Raw genomic sequence first — 23,711 nt, 5'->3', positions numbered from 1 at the left:
AGAACTGTGGGGAAAGCTTAAACTTGTTGGGTGTTTAAAGCTTTTCCTCTGCATACATCTCCCAGAATCCTGTGCAGTTTTAGATTAGGGTTCAGGGAATTTTCTCTATATTGAAATACATTATTATTGATTTATTTCCTGTCCCTTTGCAGACCTAATATTGGACATTTATCTTGCAGACCTCCAGCCCAGGATCTATGTATTCCTCCACCGGTCCCTCCAACAGCCTGACTTGGGGAACCACCTTCAGCAGCTCGTCTGTGCCGAGTAGAGAGGGCACCCTGGGTGGGCACGGCGGGGCGGGCAGTGTGGGATTCCCTCAGTCAGCAGCATGCACACCAGCAGCGAGTCCATCGACATGAGCCTGAGCAGCGCCGGCGGACTCGGCACACACCAGGAGGACACCATCTCTGCTCTGGGTCGCGCGGGAGCGTCAAGACCGGCATGTCAGAGAGGTAAAGACGGACAGGATGTGTTCCGGGAATGACTAGGAGATGGAAACTTTTGTTTGTTTGCTGCTATTTTACTGAACAACAAGTTAAAAAGTTTGCATAACTATTAACGTACTTGTTTGATAATTGCATCGTTGTTCTCAGGTTCACTGCAGAAATATTTACATTCTTTGAACAAACTTCACTGTATGTAAAAAACACAAACTCTTACCCAGTTTGTCTAGTTTCTATCTAAGCATAGTTAGAAAAAACACTAAAATATCTTACAAGTAACGTTTGAGCAAGGAATAACGGCTTATCTGACATAAATTATTGTTAATATTAATGAAAAAGAATTGGTTCCTCTGGCAGATTATTTTACTTATAACAAGATATGTTTCCCATGTTTTAAGAAAACAACCTGCCAATAAGAAGTTATCTTAAATTATTTTATAATAGAAATAATAATTTCAGATTATTTTTATTCTGGCAAACTTTGAATTATGAAACTCAGAAATTATCTTGTTTTTCCAGAAAATTTCTGAGAATTTATTTTTTTTACTAGCAATTGTTCAACTTTTCCAACTCAGAAGTTTCCATATTTCTTCCGGGAGCTTTTCAATAATCTCAACTTTTCTGTTTTTTGAAGAATATTTTCAGCTTTTCAAGATAGAAATGTCCTTTTAAAGAAAACTTCAGAGATCCTTCTCAAAATTTCTGAGTTTTTTTCTAGTAAATTTTTGACTTTTCAAGCTCAGAAATGTACTTTTTTTTACTCGGCAATTTCTGTGCTTTATCTAAAAATTTCAGTTTTTTTGGGTGGTAATTTGATATTTTTCTTTTACTTGCAATGACCCTTATCTGGCATCGTATATACGCTTTTCCTAACTGTCAGACAGCAGGACCAGACTTCTATTACAGACAGGAAATCCAAAACCTCCTAAACAATCCTTTTATTTCCTTTTTAAATTTCTGAATTGATCAGTTGCATAAAGCAGCCATGCTGTTGGAGTCGTTTGTAGTTCGTAATCTGTATGCAGCTGTGGCGAGGAAAACTATCTTGATTCTTGTCAGTAGCAGATTCCTTCCTGACAGCTTGACTGTGCAAAGTGACGAGAATGCCTCAAAGGAAACATTTTATCATTTGAGCTCCAGACTGTGACATTAGTGAGGTTTCTCTGCTGAATCCTTGCTGTTGATTTCTGCTTTGAGACATTCCTTCATCTGTCTGACTCTCTAAAACTTTGCTGTTTCTCTTGTGTCTGTTGTGCGTTTTCTTTTCCCCTTGCTGTCTTCCATCAGTCCCCTCTCCTCGCCCTCCGCTAGCCCCATATTCAGCCGAAACACGCTACCTCGGAGGCAGGACAGGTAAATGTACCTGTGTGCAGTTTTAGGCTGTTGCTGAGGTGGGTGGTCCTGCTAAAGCACCACCTGCTGCCACACAGGAGCCCCGGCCTCTGGGATTACAACCTGTAATCTAGCCTCAGCGTTTGTCCCTGTGTGGTAGTCTGTGGTTATTTTTAGGACTCCTTGAGATGAATGGAAATTATGAGTTTCAGGTTATGCGTTTTAGTTTAGCTGTCACATGCTGCCATCTTGTGGTTGAGAATAGAGCTTACACCACAATTGGGTTTTTCTGTTTCCACTGAAATATTAAATATCTGAAAAATACTTGAGTGTGAAGTCCTTGCTTGTCTAGTTTTCTAGTTAATCTTGAAAAATATTGTTTATTTATTTATTTATTTTTGCTAAAGCTTTTGATGTTCTGAAAAAATGAATAAATAAATAAAACTATCCAGTTTGGACATTATTTGCTTTCTATAACAGAGGATTAGGGCCACTGAAAAAAAGCAAAAGAAGTATGACTTTAATCTCAGAAATTTAATCTCTGGATCCTGACTTTTTTCTTTTTTTTTTTTTTTTTTTTTAGAATTTTGACTTTTTTTTCTTGGAAGTTTGACTTTAATTTTCTCAAACTTCTGATGTTAAAATAAGATTTTCTTTTCCAGTGGCCCTTCTCCTCTTCTGTAGTTTGCAGCAAAGATATTTCATTGTTAAAATAATTTTAGCTATTTATTCAGAGACACGTTTCTTGCCTCCTCCCTCCATTTGTGTTCCTCTTCTGAAGTGTTTCTCTCCCACAGCGGGCCACATTGTGGTAGAAACACTCTGCCTAAGAAGGATTCAGGTACCTCATTTGTTTTCCTGTTGGGCACTTTGCACCTTTCCACTCCGGTTTACCAGCCTCTGCTTTATTTTTTTATTTTTTCGCAGCGTCCACATCGTCTTGTTAAGGCTTCTGTTCACACTTTTCAAAATCAAGATTTTGTTTGGCACTTAGCACATGTGTTGTCGTGTCGAGTGTTTGTCCCTGTACAGATTTATCAGTGTGTTGGGGCAGGCATGATTTTTTTGTCTTTGCTTCGGGGGTCAATTTTTCTCTCTTTTTCCCGTCTTTTCTGCTTTTTTCCGTTGCTCAAAGCTTTTAAAACATTCATGCAGTTGTAATATGTTGCTGCAGCATCTGTCTCATCTTCATGTCAGATCCTGGTGATTAATCTGGCTGCTTGAAGCAAAATAAACAACAAAATCCAGCTCACTTATTGTTAAAACAATTATAAAATCCCATATCCTCCACACAAAATCTCCAGTTTGATGCCCTGGCTTCGGTTTTAACCCAATTCTTTGACTCTCTGCAGGTATGGTCCGTCTCAGCAGCTGCGAGGTCATGAGGACCGTGATTGGCTGCGCTCCCACTCCACCAGTGGGCTGCAGGACTCCGCCAGTAACTCACCGTTCTCCCCCGGCTCCAGCCTCACCTCTCCCTCTGGAACTCGCTTCAACTTTGGACAGCTGGGTAGGCCACTCACAAAGAAAACAACCTTATATTCACTGGCAAATCTGTAAAGTGTGGCATGCATTTACTTTGGTATTGCTTACTAAATCCAGGTCAATCAATCGTTTTAAAGACATATAATTAATAAAGTCACTCCACCTTTCTGTGTGATTTGATCGTCACTTTAAATTCAAATAATCTGCTTCTCAATGTTTACACTCAAATATGAAAATAGCTGCAAACAACTGCAATTTCAGAAGCGTACATCTTAGAAAAGCAGAAGTGGAGCCTCCTGCACAATCAACACAAATGCAGCAAGAGGTTTCTGGATGGTGAGTCAACAGCAAAACACTTGTGTTTTCCAGCAGCCATTGTGCAGCTCATACAGCATTAAAACCAGCTGAACAAACATGCTGTAGCTCCACTGGGGTTGCTAGGTAACGACCCATTGCTGCTCAAATGTGACTCAACAACCAGAAAGGTTTTGAAGTCAAAAACAATTAACTTTTTGCTGGAAAACAGCTGAGTTACGCATTTTTGGAAGCAGTTCAGACCACAATGAACATACAAAATTGTGCAAAATGTGAATTTTGTGTACTTGGTCCCCTTTAACATAAATGCAGGTCACATTTTTAGGATTTGTATTTGGAACAATGTTTGCTTTTTGTTCCTGTTTTAATTATGCAATAGTTTGTGTTGCTTTATCACATAAAATCCCAATAAAACACAAAAGCTTGTCTGTCAGGATCATACATGAATACCTTAGTGAAGCACTGTAACATTATGGACAGAGAGCTGGTTCATTTTAACTCGACCAGCTCATGTATTTAAATTTATGCAAAATATCTTATTTTACATAATATAACCTGCACATAAATGCTGCTCTGGTTGTATCGTTTCTGCAGCATCCAGCCCAACCTCTGCAGGTCAGATCAACCTCGCTGGTATGCGCAACAACAGCCTGACCAATCAGGACACTCCTTTTGACCCGTGCAGCGACAGCCGACTGAGAAACTCGTGCATGTCGCTGGACGAGAAGACCCGCACCATGAGCCGGTCGGGATCTTTCAGAGACGGCTTCGAAGAAGGTAAGAACTCTGCTGTTGTTTCTGTTTCACACTTGGGATGAAATCAGATTTAAATACGTGTGAACCAGTTCAAAGGTCTCCTACTTCTGCTTCCTTATTTGACTTAAACAATTATTAGTATTTTTGTTAATAGAACATTAAACATGAAAAGCCATTGTTTTCCAAGGGACCATTTAAGTTTCATGGCTCGAGAAAAATGTAACTTAAAAGCTTGCTGGTACCCGATTTGTGTAAAATTGGGGAAATGAACATTAAAGTTTTAAAACACGAACAAAAGTTGCAATCAATAACAAGAAAGCGAAGTAACCATTTTCGTAGATGTTTTGCTGAGATCAGAAGTGAATTAAAAGCTGTTTTAAGCTCCGGCTTGCCAACTAAACAGCATTCAGAGGAATGGTTCATGTGGTTGAATGAAATAAGAGCAATGTTCTTTTTGAACCATTCTGAGATAAACTTACAAATGTATTAAGTTGGAGTTTTTGCAGAACTAAGTATAGACCTTCCCTCATCGTGCACATTGTTTCCAAAAACCAATATGGAATGTTTTAAATATCAGGATTGGTACAGATATTAATCAGAGCATCTCTAGTTTGTATCGTGTTTTAGCTTATTTTATTGTGCATGAGCAGCTGTCCGTCATCCATTGAACAACTTGTCTTGAAAGCCTTGCGTCTGTTTGAAAATCACAGATGAAGGCATGTTGTTTCACCTCAAGCGCCTGTAACATATCTGTCCTCCTCTCGTTTCAGCAGAGGGGATAATTACAGGGATCGCTGTGTGAGGTGTGAGTGAGACGTGGCGACATTTAGAAAAACCGCCGAGCTAAACTTACTCCCTCCCACTTTCACTCTTTGTCTTGGTTGCTGCCTCTGCTGTGACATGCAGCTTGTGTGCATGTTCATGTTTCTGAAGTCTAGAGTTTTCCTCCAGACACAAAAGGCGCATCATCCCTGAAACACTTTGTTGTGCTTAACGAGAGCAACAACGCCGCACTTTGTCATCTCATCCGCACCAAACTAAATCCCCCCTGCTCACATTTATGTTTGCAAATATTTTTTCAGCTTAAAGGAGAAACGCAGACATAAATTTACTATTTTAAATGATAGTTTACAGCTTCTGGGTTGCTTGTCTGAACTAGGAGTTGGGGATTCATTTTATTTTATTCGAGTGAAAGATGATTTTAAAAAGGTGAAAGTTTTACAAATTAGTGGTAACTACTCAATTCATTACTGGTTCCATTCAAGGCTCTGAGAGTATAGAAAAATGTAAAATCTGCCAATCGATTAGAACATTTAATATATGAATATGCACACAGATGCATTAAAATGCAAGCAATTATCTTGTAGCAGAAATCAGATTAAGCAATCTTCCACTTCTCAACAGTTCTCAGTTCTACAGGTTTTTATATTGAGGAAGGTTTAAAGTAATTTGGTTTTGTTCATTACTTGGTCAATTTTTGCAGAATTCACAAGTTAGTGGTATTGTATTGTGATTATGTTTACATCTATTGGGTAGTAAATAGTCAACAGAAAACAACAGTTATTAATTTCCAGTTAACTGAATTAACCAAAGTTAATTCAGTTATTGTTGAACAGCAAACTGACTGAAGTTTTCTCCCAATTTTTACTGTCGCCATTTTGCAGACTAGCATAAACGCTGCCAGGATTATGGAGTACCGTAATTTACTGACAAGTGATGTAAACTGCTTGTGTCACATCAGTTCAGAAGGTGAATAAATAGAATCATAAACACAAAAATGAGGGACAATACATGTATAATTTGTCTGTTTTAATTAGTTTCATAAATGCACACTATAGTTTCAGTTAGTTACCATTTTCCATCCATTTTTTTTTTTTCTGTTAATGAAAATGTTATTGCAATTACAATTTTGGTTATTTTGATAGATTTAGGACATAAGGACAGTTATTTCCTCCACCTCTTGCTGCAGAGCGAGGGGCATTCCCAAACCAACCAGAAGATATAATCTTTCTGCTGGGTCCTGGGTCTACCTGAGGCTTTCTCCCAGTGGGATGTGTGAAAAACAAACACCTCTCCCCAGTCCCCGAACTAACCAGACCCGCTCTTCTTGATGGACATGTTAAGCCATGAGTTGCTAACCACCAACATCTTTAAAAAAATCAGAGCAACAATAATGTTTCATGTGTTCCTTACCTCTCACCCACTGGCTGCAGGGTTAGGCTCAGGATGGATGAATGGATGGATTAAAAAGTATTTGTTTGAAATAACAGGAGATGATGAAACATGACTGCAGTTTTCCAATAGCCCAAGAATCTGCTGGTTTATTTAGAGGGTTCAAAAACTTGAAATATATATATATATATAAAAAAATAATGCTGGGATTTTTTTTCAAAGTTTGGTTAAATATCTGAGTCTGAAATCAAACTTTTACAACTTAAAGGGGACATTTTATGCTGAATTCACCTTCTTAATGTTTTGGTACTTCAAATTGGGTTTCTGCTTCTTCTAAACACAGACCAAGAAATTAACAAACCCGACCCAGGTGGTTTTCAGCAATAAGTGGATGTTTTTTGAAAAATGGGAAATGAACCATTTCAAAACCCTCTGAAATGTAACGTCACAAATCAGTGGGCATGACCCGTTACCTAGCAACCCCAGTGGAACCCAGCCCGTTACCTAGCAACCCCAGTGGAACCCAGCCCGTTACCTAGCAACCCAAGCCAAGCTCCAGCACCTTTGGTCAGCGGGTTTTACTGCCGTATTTGCTGTACGAGGTCTGCTTGAAGAGTCAAGTGTTGGAAGCCATTTTTATGTGAGTGTAAAGTTGAGTTGGGGGGCGTGGCAAGCAGCAGCTTATTTGGATTTAAAGTGACAGGAGGCCATAAAACATTTCACAATAGGCAGAAGTGGGCAGATGAAAATCTCATAATCTAAGTATGATTATTGTGCAAAGAAATGTAATGAACTTGTTTTGTATATCCCATTGCATAATGATCAACTTTAAACGATATCTGCGGCTGAACAGCCACGACAACAAAGCAAGGATAAAGTCTCATTATAACAACGTAAAACTGTTATCAAAACAAAACGAGCTGAAGATCTCGTTACCTTGAGATCAATTGTTGGTGTTTTCTCGACACAATGAGTCGCCCACCCAAAGAGACAAGGACAAGTTGGAGATTAAATTAACTTGAACTGTATATTTGCAATTTGTCCATGAATTTGCAATAAAGTTTGACTGCGTTTTCATTTAACTGAAAAATTTAAAACAGCCATTCCACTTTAAAAACAAAAATCACATTTTTGGCTAAGTTGTTAATAAAGCAGTGCAGCCTGATTGTTTTGTCTCTCAGTGAAAACTAAATGTTCTGCTTTCGTGTGGGTCCCTGCACACCTTCCTGTGTAGACCCAACAAAGATAAGAGTGAATCTTCTGTAAACTCCTATCTGCCTCCTCTAACAGAACAAATGCTTCTTTTGCGGATCGGGCCGACCTCTCGCCGTGGTTTCTGACATCACACTGCTGATCCCTTCTAATCTGCTCCCAGACAGGGAACAGTAACGGCACTGTTTTCCCTACATGTGCGATTAGCAGCTGAGTCACTGCAGTAAAGTTCAGCTTGTCATTAGCTTCGCTATGGTTGGGCTGTATATCTGGAGGAGTTTTATCTTTGTAGCCAGGAATTAGACTCCGCCTGGACACAACTGGGAAGACTGGGTAGTTTGTGTGGGGAGACTGTGGGAGGTCTGGTGGTAATCGCAGCAGAGCCGGCCCAAGGTTGTCTGGGGCTTTGAGCTGATTTGGGGACCCAACTTCCTGCCCACCAATTATAACCCCACCCTGCAAAAACATAAAATCTAGTTTCTAGTACAGATACTTTAGTGTATTTAAAAAAAGACAAATCTGACATTTCATTTCTTTAAAACTTCTGGTAATTGTAATAATTTAGTTTTATCATTGCCATGATAAATCACAGTTAATGTCAAAAAATAGATCTAAAATATATATATTTTAAAATTCTTCAGGTTTTTTTTTTTACAATCACATAAATAAGTACCAATAAATTTAGTGACATAAATCACATTTCGTTATGTGATGGTGTGTTTTTCGGTATTTATGTTCACGCTCTGCCATGCAGTCTTGGCCAAACAGTCACTGAAACCTTTTCTTTGTTTCTGCAGTTCATGGCTCATCTCTGTCTTTGGTGTCCAGCACTTCTTCCATTTACTCCACGGTGAGTTTACACTCCAGAATTGGTCTGAATTGTGCTCATATTTTTATCTTCCTGAAGGCGACGATTCTTCTGTCACACATTTTTTACTTTTTACCAGTGCCGTCAAAGCCGAGCATAATTTTACATCCAGCAGCTTTTTTAAGGCCTTGCTAATAAAATTTTTTTTTAAATCTATTACGAGAAGAAAATTGTAATATTACAATTATAGTCATACAAAAATAAAGTCATATTAACATGAGAATAAAGTCAAAATATTACAAAAATAATTTAACATAATTATTGATTCTCATAATGTTATGACTTTATTCTCCTAAAATAACTGTATTCTTGTAACATTCTAACTTTATTCTTTTAATAGTACAACTTTATTGTTGAAATATTATGACTCTACTCTAGTGCAACTTTCTTCTCATAATTTTATAACTTTATTCTCGTAATGTTATTTTTATTTTCTTAGTGTGGCTGCAATACCCTGTTGAACCCAAAATGGACAAAATAGGAATCACTTTTATTCATGTGGAAACCGCTTCAGTTCATTTAAATATTAAAGTTTATCAGTCACTCAAACAGATATGTGACTCACACATCCTGAAAGGAGAAGGTTTAGTCGTAGGCACACAGAGTAACGGGGAACAGCCCACATGTGCACACAGAAAGTGAAGCTCCTCCTCCTCCCTCTGCGTTTGTTCGCTCACCTGAGCAGGTGTAGCACAGAATCTCTCAGACGAGCTTTGACCCTCACAGCCTGAAAGTTACAGGCTGGAAATCAGAGCGGAGCCAAAATGATGGCGACTTTATCGCTGACGGGAACGGTCCCGGCTTGGCAGCAAACGGTAGGAAACAGGAGCAGAGTGTTACGGTTTCTGATTTTATGGAGTGAGTCAGAGGCAGGTTGTTTTCTGGCTGTAAAGTTTCTTTGAAACAAGAGCGATCTGCTGTAATCAGCTTCTGGAGGAACCAAGTGATGATGTTTTTGTGTTAGTGAGTCGTTTCAGGACAAACTGCTGTGTTTGTTTCCAGGATCAGGTGGTTGCACTGCAAAAACACAAAATCTCATCCAGTGTTTTTGTGTTGTTTCCACTGCAAATATCTTAGAACACCTGAAATTGAACAAAACTAACTTTTAATCCAGGCATAAGAGCTTGTTTTAAGTAATTAATTTCTTAGAATTGATGAAAAGTACTAATTCAATTGGCAGATTATTTCAATTATAACATAGAGAAAATGTTTTGTTGTATTTAAAACAAGATAAAGTGGAACTGTATCAATATTAAGATATTTTTTACGTAAAACAAGCTCCTATATCTTACTGAAAAGATGCTTGTCAGCTTGTTTTGTCTCTTTCAGTTGAATTAAGATATTTGCACTGGAAAGTAGACCAGATATAGTTAGTAAGATTTAGGTTTTTTTGCAATGTAGGTTAGAATCACATAATTTTGTGTCCATAAAGGTGAATTGAAATAAGATTTTTGTGCTGCAAGCTGCTCCAGCTCTGCTATTTTTGCATGAGAGTGAGCTGTTTCTGCGTTTTGGCTGCGTTTCCAGGACAAACTTCTGTGTTTGCGTTTCTAGGATCAGCTGGTTGTGTCTCTCTGTGTGTTTTTGATTCTCTTTGTAAACCGCATGCCACAGTCCAGATGTGCTAAAGTTCGTTGCTCATCCACTGCTAGGAAAGCTGCAGCAGCGAGTCGCTGCAGGTGAAGATAAAAAAAGTCAAACTCACCTTAAATTTAGCTCCAAACGAAGCCGTTGTTATAATCTATAAATAAAAGTTCAGGTAGAGCCTTTTTGATATGTAAATGTGGGTGTTGCATGTGCCAGTGTTTTGGTGACCAGCATCAGGGCGTGTTGCGTTCGTGCGAGCTAGCATCTGTTTTCTATGCTCTTGCACTGTATGTCTATGTACCACCTAGTTCTTTTTTTTTTTTGGCTATTGTTCCATTTTGACAATGAAGCTCAACACACGGTGAAATGCCTTCAGGAGGATATCTCTGCTTCCCAGACATATTACACCAGACAATACGCTCCACAGTTTATAAAGCTTGTCTCCAAGGAGCTAATAAATCAAACCGGAGTCAGGAAATGTGCGGTCTGACCCGCGGCAGGTTGAAGACTCTAATGGTTTTCTCTTCTTCTGCTGTTTGTTTTTCAGAACGAGGAGAAGTCTCAGTCAGAGGTAAGCATCAGCACGCCCACAGCGATCCCAGCCTCTTTAATTTTCTGCGTTCACTAGCTGGACTTGTTGGAACATGGGCATGTTTTCACAGTTGTATCCAGTTACACAGGTAGCCATGTTGTGACTGACCTTCTTTACCCTGAACCTGTACACTGCAAAACACAGAAGAACAAGCCCCACTGGCAGATTGCTTCAAATATGAGAAAAATATCTTGTCAAAACCAATATGCTTTCATCAATATTAAGAAATTTGACTTAAAATAGCTCCTGCATTTTGCTGAAAAGTTATTTCAAGTGTACTAAAATAATTTAACTGAAAGCTAGACAAAGAAACTTAGAAAGATTTTTTATTTTTGCAGTGTATGGCATAAAACAGTGGACTTTTTAAATATGATTTTAGACTGCAAAACACAAAATATTAAGTATTTTTTGTCTAGTTTGTACTGCAAATAAATTTGTCCTCTTGAAATAAGAAAAAAAAACAAATGAGTAACTTTTTGGCAAGACATAGGAGTTTTTTTTAAGCAAATAATTCCTTTATACTGATGAAAAAGTACTAGTTTCAATGAGATTATTTCACTCATAACATGGAAAAAATTTCATGTCATAAGAGAAATAATTTTCCAGTGGAACTAGCACTTTTTCATTCAAATTACAAAATTATTTACCAAGATCCAGCTCTTATATCTTCCTTAGAAGTTATTAATAAGTTAGTTTTTCTCTTTTCAAGTGCACTGAGATATTTGCAGTGGAAACTAGGCTGTAATTACTTGGTAAGGTTTTGTGTTTTTCCAGTGAACCCAGAACAAATTGTTCAGATCAGGGATCCTCCCCTGTTTGTGACTGCGGTGTTTTTCTTATTATGCATTTGGTTGCGTGTTTGATTATTTTTTTTTTTTAATCTTGACCCCACAGATCCGAAAACTTCGCCGGGAGCTGGATGCCTCCCAGGAAAAGGTTTCTGCCCTCACCACGCAGCTGAGCGCCAATGTAAGTGAACAGGGACATCAACACACGCACTGGAAGACTTGCATCACACACCTGTACGTGACGGGCCTGGATTTTAAAAGTGGCTGTTTTTATAATCAATAATTTTGCCTTCTTTATATTTGTTTGGTTTTTAGAAGACAGTTTTTAAAAATACTAAAACAGATGTTATAAACTGTAAATTTAAGCACAAAACTGAAATAGAAGGCCAAATTCACCTTCTATTGTATTTGAATTTCCTTTTATTTGTAGCTTATTTTTTAAAAACAAGTTCACCTCTTTTCAGACTTTGTCTTTTAAAGCTTCACAAAGTAGAGAAAATTTGTCTCCATCACGCACTGAAACACAAGTACTTACTAATCCCTTACAGAAAGATGACACAAAAGGTATAATTTTACTACTGGCAGAGCCATCAGAGAATCTCTTAAAGCATCTCTAGACACGAATGTTTCTGCCTGCCTCCTGCCGTTGTTGCACAAGTCTTGCCACGCTCTGCTGGTAATTGGCTCCCAGAGTGCGTGCTCTCCTCTGGATTAAAGATATGGAAGGAAGGTTGTTGGAAAACAGCAGGTACTCAAGTCCCGGCACACCGCCGGTAGATTTAAAGCAAAGATTTTACAGTAAGTGACGCCTCCATACAAGCAGGAGCATCGCAGAGATGCAGAGAGAGACAAAATATTGTTGAAATATTTAACGTTGTGTCCCAGGCTCATGAATTGTCTGAGCAAACCTTGATGCCCCTGAGGCAGAAAAATGAAAAAGACCAAACATGAACACGCAAATCAGCCAGCACAGGATCAAATCTAGAGGAGTTTGTTCACCCAGTGTGGTTAAAGGGATGTGTGGTGCTATATTCGCATTTTGCATGTTTTTGTACTTCCATGTGGATCTCGAATTCTTCTGAAAACAGCTGAATGACCTGAGGAAGACTTAGATAAAGCAACTAAGTCATTTCTGCAATAAGTTGATGCTTTTTGGTGTCTGGAAAATTAGCCCTTTTAAAAACCTCTGGAATGGAATGTCAAGACTTTGCCAGCCCAGTGCATCACCTAGCAACCCCGGAAGCCCAGCTCGTCACCTAGCAACCCCGGAAGCCCAGCGCGTCACCTAGCAACCCCGGAAGCCCAGCGCGTCACCTAGCAACCCCGGAAGCCCAGCGCATCACCTAGCAACCCCGGAAGCCCAGCGCGTCACCTAGCAACCCCGGAAGCCCAGCGCATCACCTAGCAACCCCGGAAGCCCAGCGCGTCACCTAGCAACCCCGGAAGCCCAGCTCGTCACCTAGCAACCCCGGAAGCCCAGCGCGTCACCTAGCAACCCCGGAAGCCCAGCTCGTCACCTAGCAACCCCGGAAGCCCAGCGCGTCACCTAGCAACCCCTGAACCCCAGCGCGTCACCTAGCAACCCCGGAAGCCCAGCACGTTACCTAGCAACCCCTTCAAAGACCTATTGAACATATTTTGTTTAGCTCATAAACCTATCTTAACCTGTTCAAGGAAACATAATAGGACACATTTATCTGTGTTTTTCCAAAAAGTAATTCCGGTTTGTCTTGTTTCAGAGCAGACATGCATTATTTTAGCTGTATCCTCAGATATATTGATATTTCACCCTCATGGAATCATTTTGTGACGCTGGAAGGATCAGCTTGAGTCGCAGTAGAAAACCATCAGGCTCATCTTGGACTCTGTGAGACTTTAGATATGAGTTGTGTCAGCTCTAGGCTGAGCAGTTTGGATTTGGTGTTTTGTAATGTGATCATCAGCAGCGAGTCATTTATCACAGGATGTTATCTTTTGGTGATTGTTTGGGTTTTGTTACATTCTCTTGACGTCATGTTTGAGCTTTAGCCTCCAGGTTACAGCGATTAGCTCAACTGTGCCAGGACGAGGCACAGTTGCCAGTTTCAACATGCTAATGTTGATTTTTGTACAGCATAATTTAGACATTGATCCCATTAAACAACAGGAGAAATTTCCAGGATATAACGTGGCACAGATCTGCCAGGTAAAAATCAAATTTTAGCTAAGCATGTTGCTGTTTTGAGGTAAATAAGATTTTTTTTTCTGAACCACAAATTACTGTTTATTTTATGTACACAGCAAAACACTAAAAACTATTTTTGGTCTAGTTTTTAGTGCAAATATCTTACAAGTAGTTTTTAAATAAGACGTAAGAATTTGTTTTAAGTGAATGATTCCTTAATATTGATGCAGATTATTTTTATTTTACAGAAATCATGAGTACCAGTAAAATTTGAGCTAAAACCTGTTTTTGTTTTTGGTTTGCTCCACAGGCTCACCTGGTTGCAGCTTTTGAACAGAGTCTGGGCAACATGACCATCAGGCTGAAAAGTCTAACTCTGACTGCAGAGCAGAAGGTGAAAACTTTTCCTCCAGTCACCTCCAGCCGATGAGTTCTCCGGTCTAACTTCCTCTAATCCTGATTCCTGTGAAGGACTCTGAGCTGAATGAGCTGAGGAAGACCATCGAGCTGCTGAAGAAGCAGAACGCCGTTGCTCAGGCGGCCATCAACGGAGTCATCAACACACCTGAACTTGTTCCCAAAGCAGATCGGACAGGTAAAAAACAAAAAACTTGTTTTAAGTCAATAACTCATTAATATTGCTAAAAAATACTTGTTCCATTGGCAGATTATTTTTACTTCAAACAAGAATTATAAGAAAAATAATCTGCAAATGGAACCAATACTTTTTTCAAAATCAATATGAAGGAATTATTTGCTTCAGACAGGCTCAAATACTTTGCTGAAAAGTCACTTGTACGTTAGTTTTGTCTTATTTCTAGTGAACTAAAATTTGCACTTTAAAAAAGAGTGAAATTACATGGTAAGATTTTCTGTTTTTCACAGCATGATGAAATAATTTCTGATCCAAAAATGTTACATACAGTTGAGTGGATAAATGATAAGAAAAATGGCCCAAATTTCAGTGGACAAATGAAATACAAATATAATTTCTTCCTAATTTCGTGACAATTAGCAAAGAACTGACCATGTGTCTGCAGCCAGGTGGTAAACAAAGCTATCAGAAATTTTAAAATAGTTAGAAAAATGTATTGTTGCTTGCTTTCTGACTGACAATCTTTCTCTCCAGAAACAAAAATCCCAAATGTTGAAATCTGAGCTAATTTGAAACATGCTTAAATGCAAACTTCCCCCATGTCTTCTCAGCTGGCAGTAACGGTACGATGCAGCAGCAGCAGAATCAGCAGCCAGACCTGCGCATCAGGCGGCAGCATTCCTCCGACAGCGTCAGCAGCGTCGCCAGCGCCACCAGCCACTCCAGCGTGGGATCCAACATGGACGCAGACGCAAAGAACAAAAAGAAGAACAAAAAGAACTGGGTAAGAGTCTGGAGATTTACAAATGGAGCTCAATAAATTTGAATATTATTGGAAAGTTTATTTGTTCCAGTAATTCAAAGTGAAACTCATAAATAAATTAGGGCTGCAGATCCGCTTTTTTCACTTTGAAACCAATACAGACATCTACAATGGAATATTAGGCCAATGGCAATTGGAGAAAAAACTAAATTTAAGACAAAAGCTCAGCAATTTTGGGATTGATAAGTCTTTAAATAAAACTTGAAAATTTCTGATTCTGAAAAGTCAAACATTTGCAAGACAAAAATCTGAAATTTTTGAGACATTTCTGAGATTTGTTAGATTTAATCTTCTGGAAAAACTTTAACATTTCTGAGTTTTAAAAGCTGAAAATTTGTGGCTTTTAAAAGTGAAATTTCAAGTTTTTTACTATAAATTTCAGGTTTATTTTTACTTTTCAGCTTCCAGTTTTTAACAAGTAAATTTTAAACTTTTCAAGTTCGGAAATGTTTCAACTTTTTGTCTTGAAAATATGTGATATTAATCTCAAAATTAATTGGTGGAAATTGTCTCCTCTTTCTTTTTCTATCTTGCTGATCTGATAGAAAATAAAAGCTAAAATAACCTAAAAGTTGTTTCTTATTTCTAAATATGTAATGAATTGGATATTTATTTCACAACTCTGCACCAAAACACAAATAGCTTCTAAATCCTGGACAAACATGTAAGTGCAGTTCGGAGGATAACAGCCAATGCAAAGTAAATTATAAAGAAACTGAAATGGACAAAAACAAAAGTTTAGTATTATATGTAAAAAAGTAAACTGCAACAAACCTTCTTTCAAATAGTTCAGAAAGTGCAATTATGAATTGTAAATATGACATAAAATAAATAATAAAGCATCAGTATCAGATTTGTGTGTCTCTAATATACATTTGTTACGTTTCAATTGTTATTTCTGTTTATGTGGATTCTGGGTTACAAATTAGGAAAATCCAACAATCATCAAAATAAACAGAAACAAATATTTGAATTGTATCAAACTCTATAATGAATTGGCAAATAAATTATCTTTTCTAAGTGACCGAGATGAACCTTTAAATATTATAAATGAATTCATTCAGTTCTGATTCAGAATTTCAGGACTTTTTGCTGTTTTTCTGTTGAACTTCCTGTTTGGTGTCACATGTTTCTGGGTTTTTCCTCCTTCAGCCGACTTTTTCTGGGGATAAGGTGAATACACCAGACGTAGTTCCGTGTCGTCCTGTAACGTCCTACTAAAAGGTTTGATTTGGTGTTTTTACTGTCCAAAAGATGCTTTCAATTGGTAAATGAAGTAAATCACCAAATCAATGTTGACTACATGGTTGGTGCAAACATTTAGAAAAACAGCAACTTAACACTTAAACTTTTCTTCTTCTTCTCTTTTTTTTGTTTTTTGCAATCAAAAGGCACTTTTGTGCACCACTGGACAAATCCAGGATGATGATGTATGCAACCTGTTTTTATTTTAAACCTTTAAATCCTGCAAAACATAAAATCTGACCAATTTCTATTTAGTTTCTATTTTAATACACTTGAAATAACAAAGAACTAACTTAGCAGTAACTTTCTGGCTTGTTTTAAGTCGATAATTCCTTAATATTAATTTTTTTAAAAGTACAAATTATTTTACTTAGAATATTTTTCCCATTTTAAATGTGAAATAATCTGAAAGTGGAACTTGTACTTTAAAAAAAATAAATACTAAGGAATTATTAACTTTAAACAAGCTCCTGTATCTTGTCAAAAAGTTACTTGCAATATATTTTTATATTATTTGTAGGGTATTTTCCTTTTTTGTGCCTGAAAAAAGGCTTAAATACCTTGTAAGATTTAGTGTTTTTGCAGTGTACATCCTCATATATATATATATATATATATATATATATATATATATATATATATATATATATATATATATGTTTAGAGACATTTTGTCAGTAAATATTCCTCTTTTAGGTCATACACTGCAAAATCACAAAATTGTACCAAGTATGTTTGTCTCATTTCTAATGCAAATATCTTAGCACACTTAAAAAATGACTAAAATATTTTACAAGTATTAGAAAGATATAGGTCCTTGATTCAGGTCAATAATTTTTTTATATTGATGAAAAAAAAGTACTAGTTCCACATACAGATTGCTTCACTTATAACATGTGAAAGATGTGATGTTATAACTGAAATAATCTCCCAGTGGAACTGACATTTTTTTATCAATATTAAGGAATTGTTTACTTAAAACTGGCCAAAAAGTTACTTGTAAGTCAGTTTTGTCTTGTTTCAAATGTTTTTGCATTGGAAATGAGACCAAAAATACTTGGTTAGATTTTCTGTTTTTGCAGTGTAGAGACAGAACTTGATCTCCCTTCCTGTGTGTGTGTGTGTGTGTGTGTGTGTGTGGGGTGTGTGTGTGTGTGTGGGGGGGGGGGGGTGTGGGGGTGGGGTGGGGTGTGGGTGTGTGTGTGTGTGTGGGGGTGTGTGTGTGGGTGTGTGTTTTGTCAGCAGCTCCTGGCTGCAGGTGTTGCTCACAGGTGTGTCATGCTGAGTGCATAGGGGCTCCGTTAAGTGGGGGGTCTCTAGTGGAGGATGAAAGACTCCCATGTTTCAAGGTCGTTGGTGGCTTTCGACCTTGTAGGAATCTCTAGCTGAGTCTTTGTCCCTCCGTAGAACATTAAAAAAAACATGAGCCGCATGAACATGTGCTGTTTTGTCTCCCTGTCTTCCTCTGCTTCGCTTCGTGCGGCAGGTCTACGAGGTAAGAGCGGTATGCTGCAACAGAAACCAGACTCTAACCCCTGCACCTCCTCTAGGTTACTAACCACACTTCCTTTCTTTTCCCGATTGATCCGTTTTTCCTCTCCAACACTTCCTTATGAATGGTTCTTATGACTTGAGCCGGTACACACTCCTGCTGAATACATTTATTGGTTCTGCTGGTAAAGATGTGTAAAAAGTGTTGAAATAAATTCTACCTTAATGTGGCCAATGCGAATCTCTACTATGTTAATAAATAATTTTGCTTGTATTGTTTTTTTCTGAAAAGCTTTTTATACCAAGTATTCTTGTCCCAGTTTCTAGTGCAACTTAGTGCACATGAAATAAGCCCAAACTAATTTATATGTGACTTTTCAGCAAGACAAAGAAGCTTGTTGCAAGTCAATAATTCCTTAATATTAATTTTTTTAAGTACAATTTACTTGAACAAGGTTCTTTTACTTGTGACAAAACATTTGTCCTGTCTAAAAGATGAAATAGGGAGTGAAATTTGTACTTTCTTATCAATATTAAGGAATTAACTTAAATCCAGCTCATATATCTGCTGAAAAGTTACTTATCTCATCTGTGTCACATCAAATGTGTTCCTCAAGAAAACAAAGTTACAAATTAAAGGTTCTTGGAAAAACAAGGAAGTAAAATGTGAAAAGAATATTGGTTGCTATTGTTACCAGTAAGTTCGTTAGGAGCATTTTTTTCCATGCACAATAAATACATTAAAATTAAATGTGAGATTTTACTACTTTTTTCAACCTGAACATATTTTACACATTATTTCCAGTTGTGCCCATGAATGTAACTGGCACTGTGTGTTTAATTGAGCATCTTTTACTGCAAATGTTTTGAAGTTTCTCAAACTGCTTTATCTGCAGCAATTAAACTATAAAATGTTTTCAAAAGCTCAAAATCGGTCATAAGACTTTCTGCCTGTGATTCTTTTTCTCCCTAGGCCTTTGTTTGATTGTCTGCAGCTTTTATCCCCGCTACATCCTCCTCTGACTATGACCTTTCAACCTCGCCGCCTTACCTTCCATTTCTCTTTTCTTTTTTTTTTTACAGCTGCGCAGTTCCTTTAAACAAGCGTTCACCAAGAAGAAATCTCCCAAATCCGCCTCGTCTCACTCAGACATCGAGGAAATGACGGACTCATCCCTGCCGTCCTCCCCCAAACTGCCTCACAACGGCACTTCAGCCTCCAGCCACATCCTCAGGAACACACACTCCAACACTCTGTAAGTTTGATGCTCAGCTGCTGTAAATATGAAAGCTTTCCACAGCTGGACTCACCTACAGTCTTGAAAGGTCCTTCCGGAAAAGGCAAATACGCAGATTTGTCTGCACAAAAATTGTGGACATTCAGAGAGGTGCATTTCTTCTTAAAAAATGTTCATTTGACTGAGGGATTGTTCAATTAGTTCAATAGTTGAATTCAATTCATTTTAATTGAATTCAACATGGTGCATATGTTGAGTTTATTTCTTACATTGCAAAAACACAAAAGTAATTGTGTCTAGTTTCCACTGGAAATATCTTGGTACACTTGAAATAAGACAAACCTGACTTATAAGTTTCTTTTAAGTCAATAACTCTTAATATTGATTTAAAAAGTGCTATTTATAAGTAAAATAATCTGCCAGTGGAACAAGATATTTGATTTTATAAAACGAGAAAAATGTTCCGCTGACAGATTATTTCACAGTTTTTGACTTAAATTAGCTCCCATTTCTTGTTGCAAAGTTACCGTTGAGTTAGTTTTCTCTTATTTCAAGTGCAAAATAAAGTAGATCAGCAATACTTGGTAAGATTTTGTGTTTTTCCAGTGTAACTCAATATAAATTGATAAGCGAGGTTGATATTGGGAGTCAGTATTGATACATTTTTTATCAATTCCCACTCCTAAGTAAATATGCAGTCCTTGTTAAAGGTGAATTCTCGGAATGATCTCAAATGTTTTGTGTTTTTGCAGATTGTCGGAGTGTTTGGACAGCGAGGCCGAGACGGTGATGCAGCTGCGGAGTGAACTCAGGGAAAAGGAGATGAAGCTGACCGACATTCGCCTGGAGGCCCTCAGCTCGGCGCATCAGCTGGACCAGCTTCGGGAGGCCATGAACCGCATGCAGGTCCGCAGATCCGCAGAACCCAAACAGACCGAAACCTCGTTATTCCCCTGCCGGTTAACATTTTCTGACTTTGGTTCGGCCAGCTGGAGATTGAGAAGCTGAAGTCGGAGAATGACCGCCTGAAGCTGGAGAGTCAGGGCAGCAGGACGGGATCGCAGGCGTCCATCTCAGCGTCTCCTCCGCCTCACACACAAAGCCAAAGCGCGGGCCCCGCTGCGGGTCTGTCCCAGCACAGCCTCAACCTTACCACCAGCGAGTCCACCAGTCTGGGTGAGACGCACAGGCTGGCTACCTGGAAAACTTCATGAATAAGTTTTATCAACATATTGTGTGGTATTATTGTGTAGAGGAGGATTAGGGCCTCTGAAAATTCTGGACAAAGTCAAAACTTTGAGAGAAAAGTCTGAATTCTGAGATTCAAGTGTCTGTACTCTTCTTCCTTACAATAGTACTACTAAATAAAATTTTAAAAAGCCAAAATTTTGATATAAGATAAAGTCAGAATTCTAAGAAAAACAGTCTGAATTCTGATTTTAAAATTTTTACAAAAAAGTTTGAATTCTGAGCTTAAAGTCAAAATTATGAGGAAAAAAATTATTCTGGGATTAAAATCAAGATTCTTACTTTTTTTTAAAGTCAGAATTCAGAAGGAAGAAACTCAAAATTCTGAGATTAAAGTTACAATTCTGAGAAAACCATTTGAATTTTGAGATTTAAGTCACTGTACTTTGGTGACTTAAATTTGTATATAAGCAATTAAATTTCTGAAGATTAAGCCACTTGAAACATTTTAAATATCTAAAATAAAATACAAACAATTATAATTAAAAAGGATTATGGAATCTTTGCATCCAAAATTGCATTTAAAGAAATGTTAGTTAGTTGTCAGCCTAAAAAATAAGCAAAGTGGCAGTTAGTTGTAAAAAAAAAAAAAAAAAAAAAGAAAACTGACTACATTATTCTGTGTGTTAAATGTTTTCAGGATTTTTCAAAATGGCTGCTTTTCAGTGACATTAAAGAGGACAATCTCTAACTATAATTGTTCAACTGGAAATTATTACGCTAATTTCAATTTATAATGTGATTAATTGATTTATTACTTATTGTGATAGGCCTTCAAACTAAATAAAATAAAACTGTATTTCATTTCTTTTCCTGTCAGACATGCTGCTGGAAGACACGGGTGGAGACGGTGGGACGAGGAAGGAAGGTCGGCACGTAAAGATTGTAGTCAGCCTCGACGCGGAGATCAAATGGGGGGAGGTGAGACCTGCGTTGTGACAGGAGTGGCGTGAAGAGCGCAGCTCAGAGTCTGACAGCTGCTTGTGTTTTTTAGGAGAGTCAGTCTCGCCACTTCCTGATTGGTTGCATCGGAGTGAGCGGCAAAACGAAGTGGGATGTTTTGGATGGAGTGGTCCGGCGCCTCTTTAAGGTAAATAGACACGTTTTTGTACTTCCACTTTGGTGTCAACTGCTTCTGAAGGCGACTTTAAATAACACTTAAAATGTCACTGTAACCCCTAGTGACCCCAGCGAAGCCCAAGCTGAGCTCCAGATCCCTTCTCTGTAAAAACACAATGTCTTATCCAAGGATTTTTGGGCTAGTTTCTAATGCAAATATCTTAGTACAATTAAAATAAGACAAAACTGACTTATAAGAAGATTTGGCCAACAACAATTTATTTGGATTTAAAGTGGCAGGAAGCCCTGAAACAGCCCATAAACATATCCTAGCATAATACGTCACCGTTAGCTCTCATCCATGGTTGCACATCAACACATTTAGCTAAAACCTGGTCCTTTAATCTTTTGCAGGAGTATATCACTCATGTTGACCCGGTGAGCCAGCTCGGCCTGAGCACAGACAGCGTTCAGGGCTACAACATCGGTGAAATCCATCGGCCCAGCAGCTCCAGTACAGCCAGTACGCCTGAGCTGCTGCCCTGCGGCTACCTGGTGGGAGACAACACCATCAACATCCAGCTCAAAGGTATCGCAGCCTGCACACTGCAAAAACACAAACTTGTACCAAGGATTTTTAATCTGGTTTCAATGCAAATGATTTGAGATAAGACAAAACTATCTAGTTTTCCCATGTTATTGTTGGTTAAAAAGGTTCATGTTGTGTTTGTGTGCAGGTGCGAGCAGTGAAAACGTCGACTCTCTCGTGTTTGACACGTTGATCCCGAAGCCGATGCTGCAGCGCTACGTCTCCCTCCTGAGGGAGCACAGACGGGTCATCCTGTCCGGGCCGAGCGGCACCGGGAAGACCTACCTGGCCAATCAGCTGGCGCGACACCTTTTGCTCCTCGAGGGCCGACCTCTGACCCCGAACGCTGTCGTCACTTTCAACGTGGATCACAAGTCCAGCAAGGTAAAAAAAAAAAGCTCAGTTTTTGTGTTTTTCCGTTTTTATCAGTTTCCCAGACTTGAAGCTACAATAAGTAACTTTTATAAAATGTTTTTTGCATAAGTTAGATAATCTGTGAAAAATGTGAGCTACTCTTTTACCGGTGCTAATTAAAGAAAATCCAATCAGAGCCAGGAGCCAGGAGCCATGACTCCCAACATCAGAGCTAGACATAAATGCTAATGCTAGTTAGCATAGCTACAGATGATGGTGGATGTACAATGTTTCTGTAACGTTAAGTTGTTTCTCCTCTACTAACGCATTTAGCAGCGCATTCCTGAGGATGATTGAAAGCACTAAGACCTTCCTCCTGGCTCTTGTTGTTTTTGGTTGTGAATTTCTTCAGATGGCAATAAAAAAAAAAAAACTAAGATGAATCTCAGACATTTTTTAGAAAAATAACTTGGAAATTTCCGTTTGAAAAGTCGACAATTTGCCAGAAAAAAAATGGCAAATTGTCGGAGGAAGTGTAATTTTTAGTTCTCTGGTTTCTCTCTCCAGTTAATACAGGAAGGCGAGGGATGAAATTTTCTAGCAGAAAACTTTAGTAAATTTTCAAGTTTCAAAAGTTGGAAATTTTTGACTTTTGAAACTAACTAAAAATTGTCAACGTTTTTTGGGCAGAAATTTACTCATTATTGAAGTTTTTTCCATCTACAACAGTCCTAATACGCAAAAAGGTGGAGGATCTTGTTTTTTTTTCACAGATTATCCGTCATACCGCACTATCATAACACAGAAAACAGACTTTTTTTTTTTTAAATAAATGTTACATACTGCTTTTTTTACAAATAGTTGTGAAAAACTTTATTTCTTAAGGAACTTCGTCAGTACCTGTCAGGATTAGCACAGCAATGCAACAGTGTTTGTGGGGAAGACAGCCCCCTGGTGGTCATTCTGGACAACCTCCACCACATCAGCTCTCTGGGAGAAATCTTTAATGGCCTCTTCAACTGCAACTACCAGCACTGGTCAGTTCAGCTTCACCTGCATAATAACACAAAGTTACTTATAAATTAGTTTTCTCTTATTTCAATTATACTAAGATATTTGCGCTACAAACTAGACCAAACATACTTGGTAGGATTTCATGTTTTTGCAGAGTTGTGAGTAAAATCTGTTCATTTTTTGTTCCTTTCAGTCCTTACATTATCGGCACCATGAGCCAAGCCACATCTTCAGCTCCAAACCTCCAGCTTCATCATAACTTCCGGTATATTACCAAACTACTAGTGAGATCCTCCTTCCACTGCACATTCACTTTAAACCAAATGCTGTATGTTCTT

At 38.2% G+C, this 23,711-nt stretch overlaps 1 protein-coding gene across 1 annotated transcript in view; it reads left to right on the top strand.

The window, feature by feature from the left end:
- nav2a (neuron navigator 2a) overlaps positions 1-23,711 on the top strand; it is a 120,965-nt gene that overhangs the window by 91,455 nt on the left and 5,799 nt on the right. Inside the window, 22 exon segments of the mRNA XM_055036821.1 lie at positions 180-318; positions 321-422; positions 425-455; positions 1,734-1,799; positions 2,576-2,638; positions 3,131-3,288; positions 4,173-4,355; positions 8,516-8,568; positions 10,721-10,744; positions 11,660-11,734; positions 14,028-14,111; positions 14,189-14,312; positions 14,924-15,096; positions 18,955-19,127; positions 19,862-20,015; positions 20,099-20,285; positions 21,178-21,278; positions 21,352-21,447; positions 21,831-22,005; positions 22,154-22,389; positions 23,245-23,396; positions 23,567-23,638. Coding sequence (XP_054892796.1) covers positions 180-318; positions 321-422; positions 425-455; positions 1,734-1,799; positions 2,576-2,638; positions 3,131-3,288; positions 4,173-4,355; positions 8,516-8,568; positions 10,721-10,744; positions 11,660-11,734; positions 14,028-14,111; positions 14,189-14,312; positions 14,924-15,096; positions 18,955-19,127; positions 19,862-20,015; positions 20,099-20,285; positions 21,178-21,278; positions 21,352-21,447; positions 21,831-22,005; positions 22,154-22,389; positions 23,245-23,396; positions 23,567-23,638 — 2,621 coding nt within the window.

This window comes from Poeciliopsis prolifica, unplaced genomic scaffold, assembly GCF_027474105.1.
Source record: "Poeciliopsis prolifica strain line A6 unplaced genomic scaffold, Auburn_PproV2 SCAFFOLD011, whole genome shotgun sequence".
Classification (NCBI taxonomy): Eukaryota; Metazoa; Chordata; class Actinopteri; order Cyprinodontiformes; family Poeciliidae; genus Poeciliopsis; species Poeciliopsis prolifica.
Note: the sequence above shows the minus strand (reverse complement) of the source record. Positions and strands in the feature narration are given on the sequence as shown.